Source organism: Vombatus ursinus, unplaced genomic scaffold (genome assembly GCF_900497805.2).
Source record: "Vombatus ursinus unplaced genomic scaffold, bare-nosed wombat genome assembly UNPS02014773.1, whole genome shotgun sequence".
Lineage (NCBI taxonomy): Eukaryota > Metazoa > Chordata > Mammalia > Diprotodontia > Vombatidae > Vombatus > Vombatus ursinus.
The window spans coordinates 28472805-28485516 of record NW_020954551.1 but is presented as its reverse complement, the minus strand read 5'-3'; the positions used below and the strand labels follow the sequence as shown (position 1 = coordinate 28485516).

The window sequence follows — 12712 nt, the reverse complement described above, 5'->3', positions numbered from 1 at the left end:
ATTAGACCCAGACACTTCCTGTGCATCAAATCTTATAATGAACCAGAGATGTACCTCTGTGGTTATGGTTTACACTGAAAGCCACTTTCTACAAATAATGCACTTCCACTCTGCTCAACACACAGAACATCACAAACAGCATCTCCCCGGGGCAGAACGGGGAATTCCGTGAACCTCCTCATGCACCGTGACATTCAAGTGCACTGCCTCATCCTTGTGTCACAAGGAAGAAAAAAACAGCACAAGAGTGTAGGGAAGAGCAGAGTGGCTTGCGCTGAGCAGGCGGTAAATGTCTGCTCAATGAATGGGGCCCCTGCATGATTTTACCCAAACTAAGCTCTTTCCAAAATGAGCGAAGACCATTGGAAAATGGCTTTTATGTAGCATGTCTCTAAGGCAAATACTTTGAGAAATCCCTTCCACTACAGGACTAACTAATTAGATGACATTTCTTTGGGGTATAATTGGAGGGTCACAGAACCAGAGAATCACAGATTTATAACTGAAGGGATCTTAGGTAAGATTGAAAATCATACTTTGCTCAGAATCAATAATGAAGTCACAGATATTGAAGGGAATATTGCAAACATGGAGAGGCAGCTTGGTATAGTAGAAATAGCTATGGACTTGGAGACTGAATTCCACCTTCATGGATCTGACAGTGTCACTGTCCTGCTCAAGAAGCTTCTGTGGCTCCCTGTTGCATCTGGGATAAAATACAAATGCCTCAGTTTGGCATTTCAAGCCCTTTTCAGTCTGGCTCCAAATCCTACCATCTCACATACTCAATATTTCAGACTAAATGGCTGACTTGATTTCTTCTGCACATGTTTAGGATTGCACTCCTATGTCTGGAATGTGCTCCCTCCTCCCTTCTGCCCCATGGAATTCCTGGCCACCTTTAAGGCTTGGCCCAGTAGCTGCCTCATCCATGACATCTTCCCTGATCCCCCAGCTGGCAGTGCTTCCCCCTGAAATTGCTTTCTATTTTGTACTGCTTTATGTGGATACGTGCTCTTTCCCCATAGCAGAATGTCACTTTTTTTAGGTTAGGAAGCAAGGCTAGTTCCCAAGTCTTTGTATCCCCAGCACCTAGCCTAGTGTCTGGCATAAAGTATGTACTCAATAAAGTGGAACTGAAGTGAAAGGGGGATCTGTGCTCAATCTGGGCTATCTGACTTTTCTACCACTGGCCTGCATGAAGGCAGCAGCAGCAGCATATTCACTGAATCTGCAGATGACCCCAAGTTGGCAGGGTGCAAGGAAAGGAGGGCTGACACACTAGGTAACCAAGGCAGGATCCCCAACAACTCATCAGGCCACAACACGGGGCTGAGCTGAGAAAGATTAAATTTAATTGGGGTAAATGTGAAGTTATACTTGGGCTCAAGAAATCAACTTCACAGCCCCAGTTGTGGGGGATTTTAATGGATTACAGATTCCACAGGAGTTAACAGTGTGGGGCATGGAAGCCAAGAATACAAATGTGACCTTGGGCTGCATCAAGAGAAGCAGCGCTTCCAGGAAGGAGGAGGAAAGAGCCGAGCTACATTTTCTCCTGCTTAGAGTACACCTGGAGTACTGTGTCCTATTCTGATCATATTCTTGGAAGGACACTGGTAAGCAGCAAATTGTCCAGAGGAGGGACAACTGGGATGGATAAGGGCCTTAAGCCAGTACCCCATGAATACTGTCTAAACAACAGGTTGGGGGGTTACATGACAACTGTCTTCAAGTACTTGAAAGGCTGTTCTGTGGAGGAAGGACAGATGTTCTGGCCTCAAGGCAGACTTAAGGGGAGGAGGGAAAAGTTGCAAAGTAGCAAATTTGGTCTTGATGAAAAGAAAAACTTCCTTATAATTCATGCTTTTAAGTGGAATAGGCTGTCTTAGGACGCAGAGGGTTCTTCCTCACTGGAGTTCTCTAAATAATGGCTGTACAGCCACTCGTCTGGTGTGGCCTAGTGCCAGCTGCCACTGAGATTCCTTCCAACTCTGACATTTTGTGATTCCATGAAGACAAAGTACTATAGAAATATCAATTTATTATGAAACATCACCTGGACAGTTTATAGCATTCCATGCAAAAAAATATTGATGTGCACAAAGTCCTAGTCAAGGAAGAAGTGGGCTTCTAATAATGTAGAAAAACCATAGAATGCCTAAGAAAAATAAATTAACTCTATTTTTCTACGTAACCATGCTTCAGAATCTTTGAATCACCTATGCTCCAGGCACTGTAATAAGTACTAGGATATAGTTACAAAGAATGAAACTATCCTTACAAAACAATCCCTAATCCAGCAACTGCCATAGATGCTAGAGGCCACTTTCCTAAGACTCTAGGCTTTAGCAGCCAGTTGTCTAGAAGTCTGGTTTGACTGAAAAATTTCTTTAAGTTAGAAGTTTGGTTCAATTCAACATTTATTTAGGACCTACTATATCCTGGAGTTGTGTTATGTGCTAGAAATATAAAGCTAAACAAGACCTTCAGAGAACTTATAACCTAGTAGAGGGAATAAAGCAAATATACAAACATAATGGAAGTAAAGTGTCAAAGTGCCTGAGAAACATATAGGGTGTCATAATCAGAAAGAGACTAATACTGGCATCATGTTCATATCAAATAGAGCCTGGCCTGGATGTGGTCGACTGATGAAGCTTAGACTTTATACTTTGGATAACACATTGTTAATTGACAAATCATATTCTACATAGAACCTATGTTTTGTTTTTGTTAGTGGCCTACATAAAATAAAGTTGCATCAAATTTTCATTGTATTAGAGAAAATCTAAAAATCATAATTATGAATTTTGGCCTAAGATACACTGATTTAATGTTTCCTAAAATGTCAAGCGTTCTAGGGGACTTGAAAATTGTAAATCGAAGTGTGATTTTTCAAAAACATAAACCATCTTCATTATTATGAAACATAGTTAAGGGTTCCTTTTAGCGTTTCTTGGAGCAAGATGCCATTTCTTGACTATTCCATAAGTAACATGAAGAGATGGGTGCACAGGTGGCAAATATTTCCAGGAAGAATTTCAGAAAATCTCCAATTTTAACAAAGGAGAGACCTGGTGTAGTCCTGTTAACCTACTTAACAGCCTCAGCTGGAGTTGGGAACCCTGAGGTGAGAAATGGAGCTCTAAAGGGAAACACCAAGCCCCAGAAAGTATATGTTCTTCAAAAATTCAATTCTGGAAGGAAAATCCGAAACAGTATCCTTAGTTACAGAATAAACCTCCCATATCTGAACATGGCACTCTATATATTACAGCTCTTTACTTTATTTGATCTCCTCGTCATTCAAACACTGAGCTCAGATCTATTACCTTTGCTTCCCTGGCTGGTGGCCTTCCATGGAATTCTGAATCCTGCTGTTCTCATTCACTTCTTGCAATCTAATGGAATCTGATTCAGTGCTTTGTTGCAAATTTATTTGGATGAGTCTCAAAAGATAATTCTAATGAATTGAGGATTTTCAGGGCTTTCAATTCTATCCAATATAGATTAGATCCAATAAATTATCCAAGAGTAATCAGACTTTTTTTTTTAAATGAGTTACCTAATATGGTTCATCTTTCAAAGTCTTTTAATTCTCTGCATTTTTCCTAAAGATAATCGCCCCCCCCTCCAAAAAAAAGAGAGCCTTTTAAACTGCTGTATGCTGACCAATGTACTTCAAACTGGTTCTTTCCCAACTACTATTTCTGTCAATTGGAACCACCATTTTTCTAGTTATCTAGGTGCAAAACTTTAGAGCCATCTTTGGCTCATCTAACCAGTTTCCAAGTCTACCAATTGTTCCTTCTGCATATCTCAAATCCATTTATTCCTTTCCATTTAAACTACTTTTCTATTCATGGCTGCCTTCTCATGCAAAATTTCCCAAAGTAGCTTTCCTAACACTAGTTTCTCTTCTTTATGACCCTCCTTACAAGAGGGAACATCAGTCTTCCTAAAAACACCATTTTCATTACTGTCCTACCTCTTTCCTGCCTTTCACTGTCAAACTCGTAGAAATAGTAGTCAATACTCATCGCCTCCAATACCTTACCACCCACTCACTTTTCAGCCCTTGTAATCTAGCTTCTGACTCCTCCACTTGACTGAAACTACTTTCTTAGACTGCAAACGGTTAAAATAAAAAACAACTTTGTAAAAATTGTGCCCTTTATTCTGTCTTCATTTTCCTTGACCTCTCTGAAGCTTTTGATGTAAATGGATCATTCTCCTGCTCATTTTTCTTCTCTTGACTTCCATGACACCTTCTTCTGGGTTCTTCTGCTTCATTGTCTTTCAAAATATGAGTGTCTCCCAAGGCTCTGTCTTTGTAGTAAATGCGTATTGACTGACTGCCTCTTCTGTTTGCTATACTCTCCCATGGTGATCTCACTCATCCTTGGGTTGAGTTATGATCGCTGTACCAATGACTACCAAATTTATTAAAGTATTAAAATATCTAGCCTTACTTTCTCTCCTGAACTGTCCAACTTCTTCAGTTCTCTGCTGAGTATCTCCACTTGGATGTGCCCTTGAAATCTCAAAACCAGCATGTCCATAATAGAACTGATTTTCCTGCCTCCAAACTTATCTCTTTCTGTTGAAGCTGCCTCCATCCTCTCAGTCACTCAGTTTGTTCTAGGTCTGTTGTAGACCATGAAAAAAAGTGATGAATTTATTAAATTGGACTACAAAGTACAAAGCAGAAATCATTACAGAATTAAAATTACAGAATATAAAATCAAGAGCTAATGAGGCCTAATTGGTAATATTGCTCCTACTTGCTTTGGACTGCTTAAGATAGGGAAGATATTATGTATGAATTCATATTTTGTGTTGGAGTATGGATTATGTGTCATAAATCACTATTAAAATGTTTTAGATGTGTATGTAGAGTTGTAACTAGGATAGGGCAACCAGGACATTGCCCTAGGATACCAAAATTTCGAGAGTGCTTTCAGCAAGAAGAAAAATAAAACTGAGTTTAGCACCTCATTAAAAGAATAACTATTCCAAGTGGACACACCTCGAAGGGAGCAGAGGCCTTTTAGTGGTCGGGGTACTCTATCTTGTTTTTGGAGGACTGAGGCCTCTTTTAGAAGTTTTATCCTACAACTCAATTTGTTCTTTTTCTGATGCATTTTGTGGAGCTAGTCATGGTGGGATATACAGTTCTTGTCTTTCCACTGAGTTTGTAAGCTACTTTAGACAGCAAAGGCCATGCCTCTTATTTCTTTTGTGACCCCTAGACCTAAGCACAGAGTAAGTACTCAAAATTTGTCAAATTAGTGAATGTTTTAATATCCAGCTTATGGGACCTTCCCTTAAAAAACAACAACAACAACAAACATATAGTTGATTTTTCAAGGTTCTGAATGACTGTGGTTTGTAGACATCCTGTAGGTTGTAATTCAAAATTGGTATTTAAGTGGCTTCCATAAATGAAGAGAATTAAGGCAATTGCCTAAAGGGCTTAATGCTCAGCCCTCCTGGCCAATCATCATCAAACAATTATTTCAACTAGAAGGAAACTTGAGGTGGGGGGGAGAGGGAAGCAGCAATAAAAACAAACCAATATGATTCATAGAGAGGAGAGCCTAGGTCGGGAAGAGCTAAGGGTCAAAATTTGTATGTGACAGTATATGATATATAGGAGTCGTCAGCAGCCAGAAACAGATCTGCAAGATTCTAGTCTATGTGCTCAAATTATTTTCCCCATCTGTTAGCCTAATTTCATGCCTCACACATAATCCAATAACCATGAGCATGTTCCACAGCATAATTATCAAAACCAGGATCAAAGCTTACTCTCCCCCTCCAAGGTTATTTCTTCTCTGGGCTCTGGATATCTGAACTATTACTGACCTTTGTTTATAAAAAATAAGGCTGGTGTTAAGCCTTTAGTATTACAAAAATACATGAAATGGATTGTTCAGTCAGAAGGTAAAAAAGTGAAAAAAAAAAGTAAAAGAATGGATGTCAATAAAAAGCCATTTCCCACTGGGGGAAAAAAAAGACTGAAGGACATTCCAGTCTTTTAATGGCAGCATTATATTCTCAGCTCCATAAAAAGATATTTTACTTACAGGAATAAGATAATTCCACTTACAGGCTGCAAGTGTATTCTTTTTAAATATACCCTTGTGATTGTGGCAGTGTAGAAACTCCCTCCACCAATGCAGATCAAAGCTAGCACCCCTCCTATGCCAGAATAGATGAGTCCTGGGCAATTGGTCACATGGAGTTTAATGACTTGTCCAGGGTTACATGGTTAATTAGGGCCTTGAACCCAGGTTATCCTGACTCCAAGCTTTATACTCTGTCCACTATTTTATACAATTTCTGTCTAAATGATTTTTATGTCCTAAAACTTATTTTTCTGCCTTCTAGGCTGGATGAACATTTTGAAGTGATGTTTTTTCTATCTCTCTCAATCCCGAAACAAGCTCTACTTTCATCATTCAGTGTGTTCTGACATTATTGATCTAGACAAGAAGTAACAACTGGACAGCAAAGTACATTGTGGCTTTTAAAATCAGAGACAGCAAAGTGCCTGAAAATATCTTCATAAAAATCCATACGATTGGAAACAAAGAGTAAATTCCAGTTTTCTGATATCAAGCACTAAATAATTTATAGGGGGGCTGGGGGGTGCACAGGAAGGAAGGGGCAGCAACCCTGCTGAGATGCCACAATCTGCCCATAATGGGATGCTATAAACTGACTTTCTAAGGAGGCTTTCCTGGTGTAGGAAATTCTTGCTTTATTGAGAAGACAAAACAAAATCTGAAAACTCAACTAATCAGAATTATTTTTATAGTCTTGTACAATAATTCCTATAATGACCTTGAAGTATTGCAAAGTTCTGAAGTGCCTTCTGAATAAAAGATTATAGTTTGATATATTTGAATTCTTTGAGGATAGGTAGAAAGTAAATCTGCTAACTCTTTGTTTATGCAAATATTCAGTGAACAAGAATGTCCATTCAGTAACCATTCTGGGTCCCTGCTAGATAATCTACTGTTTTTGCAATGCTTATCAACCAATATTAACTTCTGTAAGAAAGAATTTCTCAAACACTCAAAGCCTTTAGTGCAGTCTAGGTTTTTAAGCCCTGCCAGAATGCCGAGTACAGGCACTGAAACAAATGGGGGTTATGATTCTACATGAAACAAGGGAGCAAACCTAGGATAAAGGCATTGGCATCAAAAATACACATTATCATAGTAGTTCCTTTAAACACCATTTAGAATAGAAACTCAAATGACCTTTTTTAAGTTCTTAGAAAAAAACTAAAAACAGCAGGTTTTAACTAACGCCCTGGACCATTTGTTTTAAAATTGGAACTTTGAAAAGTGTCAAAATATTGTGTAAAGACCAACACCAAAATCACACAAATTTAAAATGATTTGTTGCCCCTTGATAGTAGTTTGGGGATCACCATACATCTAAAAGATGATGGAGCCCAGTTGTCCACTATAGCCCTGAAATGACAGCCTTTCAAAGTTTGTGGCTTTAATGACTATTACAAATGTTTCCTACTCACTATTTTCCAGGAATTAAAAAAAAAAATCAAAGCTTTTTTTTTCTCTTAGAGTGATATAACTGTAAGAATTCTCAACAATTAATAGTTCAGAAAATGTGGATTTTGCTAAATCCCCAGATTTAAGTGTAATTTTTTTAGGAAAGTAGAGTTCACAGGATCTTTCAAATTGATTCCTTAAATCTGATAATGTAAATACGTAAGACTCATGCAACAAGTTTTGATTTTCAAACCAAGTACAGAAAAAAGGTTTGTCAGTTGCATACTCAAAAGCATCTTTGTGCTAACATCAACTTAGAAGAAAATCTAATTCCGTAAGAAGAGGAGATATGCTGTATTTACCACATAAGTGAACTATCTTGCCACTTAAGGAGAGTTATCAAAATTGAAGTATGTGTGCAAGGGATCTTGTAAAAGTAGTCCCATGAATAAACCCGGCTTCTCCCCTACCTTTGGAGATTAGGTTTCTAAGAACAGATAGTTTACTTTTTTCCCTCATTCCCAGCAAGAGTATTTTTTGGATCCTGGGTACAGTTACCATAAAGCAAATATTTTATGAAAAAGGCTAAAACTCAGCCAGAGCAAAGGACTTAGTCATTTAATGAAAATAAAAGCCTGTCTATGATCATAACTTTTGCCTTGTTCAGAGCAGGGATATATTTGTTGTACTGAAGCTAAAGCTTTAGTTTTAGTAAGGAAATGTTAACTTGGATTAAAATTTACCAATAATACCAAGTTACTAATGATAAAATTTACTAATAAACAAAAGGTAATAATACATCTTCCAGCCTCTTTCCTCAACTGAACATTACTTTCTTATTCTTCAATTTCACAAAGCAGTAACAGAGAATACAACAAAGGGAGAGCTAGTATATTGAAGACAAGCAATATACACACCTCTATCAAGCTAACTTCTCCAAAGAGTAAAATCTAATTGGTACAGGCTGTCCAATTGTAACATGTAAATTCTATAGAAAAGGTTTTGCTCGATAATATGCCGTGACCCACTGACAACTACAACGTGAGCTAAGCACCTAAGGACAATGTGGTCCAGACGGAAATTTCAATGAACTCTCCACTGAATGGAAAATGTGCTTGGATTGGCAGACGCATGCTCCAGAGGGCCTCCAGTTGTGCTACTGAGAAATTACAATGAATGGGCATCATGGTTTTTGGTCAGACTGACCACTGATTGCTAGAATAGTAGAGATGCTGCCTTTCTGGAACTGTAGGCATAAACAAAAGTCTGGGTGGCCAGGGTGTTCATGTTTTGAAAATAGTATTAGGCCTCAACAAGGGATGAAGATTTCTTACACTTGGCAGGTCTGAAGTGAAACAAGGTTGCCCAGAGAATTTTTAATACCTTTTCAAAAACCTTCTAACTGAACTGAGCTTTCTCTAGCAACAGATCACTCAAAAGGGGCAAGGTAACAGCATCGTCAGTGGATATTATACAAAGTTTGCTTCTCTCTTCATAGGGCAGGAGAGAAGCAGCTGCAACACACCTACCTTCGTGAATCGGCTGAAGTTTGTGGACCATTTGTCACATGTCACACAACGGGAGCAAAAGGTGATAAAATAATAAGGAAAGTAATCTAGTTAAATCTTCAGTAGTTTTCCTTGTTTAGTCATTACTCATTTTAGGTGGCTATCAAGTTCTGAGCTTAGGACAGATTTCATAAATAAGGATTTCTCCCTTCTCATTAGACTCTATTTTCATGTTAGTATATTAGGCCTCATACTGTTTGGAGCCAGGACTTGGCTTAATTTTCATTGGGAAATAAAGAAATTCAGAGTAGGGTTAATAATATTTTGTGAACTATGTACAAAAAGGATCTTGGGGACACTTTAGTTGTGTGTGTGTGTATATGTGTGTACATATGCATATATGGGTATATATATATGTGTATATATAAATTAATGTATGTAGTAAATCACTGTGGTTCCATCTTGCATGGTACCTGCACCCAGAAGCATTTCTTATGCAAAATGGGTAATCTTGCTGGGAAGTGGATTAAAGTGATTTTAGTTGTACATCTGAGACATGCTGAGACAAATGTCTCAGGCTGTTGGAGTGAGGTGCTAAAGTCACAAGCTTTGTCATCCCAGGTCTCCGATCGCTTTGTCACTCTATCCCCTCCCACACCACTGCACCACAGCCCCATTCTTTGTCAGCAGATTGGTTTGTTAAACCGCATGCTGTCAGCATCAGAGGGGATCAAGCAAGAGTGTGAATGGACCTGTGCAAACCCATGCCCACTAGTGCCAAAGGAGCATCATCTTTGCATTCAGAGGCCAAGACAGGGCTGGGTTTGAAAAGGTGATGTTGGTTTGTCACTGGATACATGTGTTTTGTGTAGACAGGTCTACACTGTGGAGGTAGGTTCTATTCTTCCCATCTCTGGTACTGCATCCTTGAGCCACAGGAGTTGTCATTTTTACATTTATATTCCTCACTTTTGTGTGGCGTGCTAACCCTGACCCTGGGCAGTGGCTGTGACCACTGCTATCCACAGTGGGGGAGGCTGACAAGCCATGTGGTTAGTTAGCTTGGCCTCTGTAGCCTAGTCTCTTGTTCCAATCCTGTGAAATTGCTGAAGATTTTTAAATATCTGAATTTATCCATCTTAGACTACTGCGTCCTTCTCATGAGATTTTGGGGGGTGGAGGGGGCACTGGGAAGATGAAGGGATGTCCTCTCTTTACCTGATCCTTTAGTTCTGACAGCTGACCGGAGAGGTTGGTAACGAGCTTCATGGTGGACTCCAGTTTCTCCTGCAGGTTCCTCAGCTCATTTTGCTCTCCTTCAGAATCACTACTGACCAGTGACATGGCTCGCATCCTGGGGAACCAGTCCAGATTTCTTTCCTGGAATTTACATTAGGAAGGAAGAGAAAGAAAACATTTTTAGAGGGCGACATAAGAAAGAGCAGTAATCAAATAGAGCAAAACAGTATTTGCTTTATCCCTGTGAACAGCAGAACACTAGACTTTGGGTTGGAGGACCTCGGTTCAAATCCTGTTAGTGGCACTTCCTTTAACCTCCCTTGGCTTTCATTTCCTCATCAGTTAAATGACAAGTTTAGATAGAGGAGGTGGCGTCTAAGAAGCCTTTCATCTCTAAATCTATGATCTTAGGTTCATGTTCATTGTATATTTGTTTTAAATAGTCCTAATTACCGATACATAGCAGATAGAAACCTTAGAAGTAATGAGATTCTAAGGTCACAAGCATTGATCACACTTAAGATGAGTGAGCTTGTGTTATGGAGAGAAAGGAGGTTGTTCTTGTTTATAAAATACTTTTAAGAATTATAAATTTTTTAAAAAAACAATCTTATGAAGCTGGTGGTAGTTATCATTCCTGTTTTTCAGATGAGGAAACTGAGCTTGGAAAGGTCTTACTGGTAGGTAATGTCAGAGCTGGAATTCAAACCCAGGTCTCATGATTCCCAGGCCAGAGTTTCTTTCCATTATCCCTTGTTGCATTTTAGTAGGGCAGCTGGGTGGAGCAGGAGATGGAGCATCAAATGCGACCTCAGACACTTACTAGCTGTGTGACCCTGGACATATTACTTAACTGTGTGTACCTCAATCTCCTCATCTGTAAAATGAGCTGGAAAAGGAAATGGCAAAACACTCTAGTTATCTTTGCCAAGAAAACCCCAAATGGGGTCACAAAGAGCTGGACGTGGCTAAAAGTAACGTCATCTTAGTAGAAGAGGGGAACTTTGTTTGCTGTTGTTGTTGTTTTAAACATCTTCCATTCCCTTTCCCCCAATTCTTCCATCTTATGAAGCTGTAAAATACAATATAACAAAGGAAATAAAACTGAGTATATCAAGGAGTCACTCTCAAGGTAAGCTTTGTAAATTCCACCAGAGCTTCCCTCCCATCCACCCTTTTGATCCATTCCATTTCTTCACAAAGTACCCAATAGCTGGTAGGACTAGAGGTGAGGGGACAAAAAGACAACAATGATTTCATCCACTTCCTTCCTCTTCCTCACCCCACCCGTCGCTACAGACCATGAGTTCTGTGGCCTGTTCTTGATTACTGGTGAATAAAAAGAGACAGATCTTCATACTTGAGTCCCCAAGTGCCCCTTTCCTGTTGCTCTTCTGCCAGACAGTAGGCAAAGTTTCAATAAATGAGCTCTGTCCAAGGGGTCAGAAGTAAACATTTGGACTGGATTTAATCAGTTGGAGAAATGAGGTAAAAAACCAAGGCATCTGAGGTTCATTTAATCTTCCATCTCCCCCTGACCATCTTGACTTCTAGGGGATGAATTCTAACAGTCTCTACATCCAGAAGGGCTTTTCTGAATCCCAGTGTGCTCTTCTAAAGAAACCAGGAACTCTTCACTGTTGCCATTGCTGTTTTCTTCCCAAGGACATATGCAAGCACATGGATGTGATACGTCTTCAGCTGGTACCGTAAACCAGCCGAGGCAATTATATATATTCCATGTCTTGAATTAAAGCAGGCGGCTACTACAGAAACTGCAAAAAATTTGAAAGCTATTCAAGTGAGAGCTCACGTTGCTGAGATACTCATTAGCACCTGCCTCTGAGGATGTGCTTAGTTCAGGGGACAGGAACAAATAACATCCAGAGCAATTTGTTGTACAGAGTCAAACCTGATCCTTAGTTTTACTAGTGCTTGGATAGTAATGGTGACTCAGGCCTACCCTGGAACATTTGCAGTAAAGGTCATGATTAAAAAAACAAAAACGTATGTGGAAACTACAACTGTCTTGATTTACATATGTCACCCTGAGACAAACCCCTGAGACAAACATCCTTCTTGCAAGGAGCTAAACTGTTATCCCATCTTCATCTTTGTCAAATGCAACATCAATTCACTACCAGCCACTAAGAATTCAACAGAACAATATTTCAGAATAATCTGTTGGTTTTCCAAAGGTAGACAGAGCATAAGTGTTAAAGAAATGGTCTTGCTTCATTTGCTACCTGGATTTTCTGCAACAAAATGCCCCAAATTGAGGACTATGGGTGGATTGTGGAAGCATCTACATATAAAATACATACACAGTTTTCAAAGCCGACATATAACCTATCACTACTAAGGGTCTTGAGTATATAAACCCTACCTCAGAAAAATTTGTCCAAGGCCAAACACTTTCCATTGCATATCTCTCTC

The 12712-nt window shown here is 39.3% G+C and overlaps 1 protein-coding gene and 1 long non-coding RNA gene across 5 annotated transcripts in view; one reads left to right on the top strand and one right to left on the bottom strand.

The window, feature by feature from the left end:
• The window catches only part of ITPR1 (inositol 1,4,5-trisphosphate receptor type 1), a 394249-nt gene that overhangs the window by 1077 nt on the left and 380460 nt on the right, over nt 1-12712 (bottom strand). For all 3 annotated transcript variants that reach the window (XM_027863906.1, XM_027863904.1, XM_027863905.1), the window contains one exon: nt 10256-10417. In XM_027863906.1, the coding sequence (XP_027719707.1) occupies nt 10256-10417 (162 nt within the window). The remainder of the gene's footprint in view (nt 1-10255; nt 10418-12712) is intronic.
• LOC114044448 overlaps nt 1-12712 on the top strand; it is a 35153-nt gene that overhangs the window by 17973 nt on the left and 4468 nt on the right. For both annotated transcript variants that reach the window (XR_003569241.1, XR_003569240.1), the window contains exon 3: nt 9028-9119. This is a non-coding gene — a long non-coding RNA (uncharacterized LOC114044448). The remainder of the gene's footprint in view (nt 1-9027; nt 9120-12712) is intronic.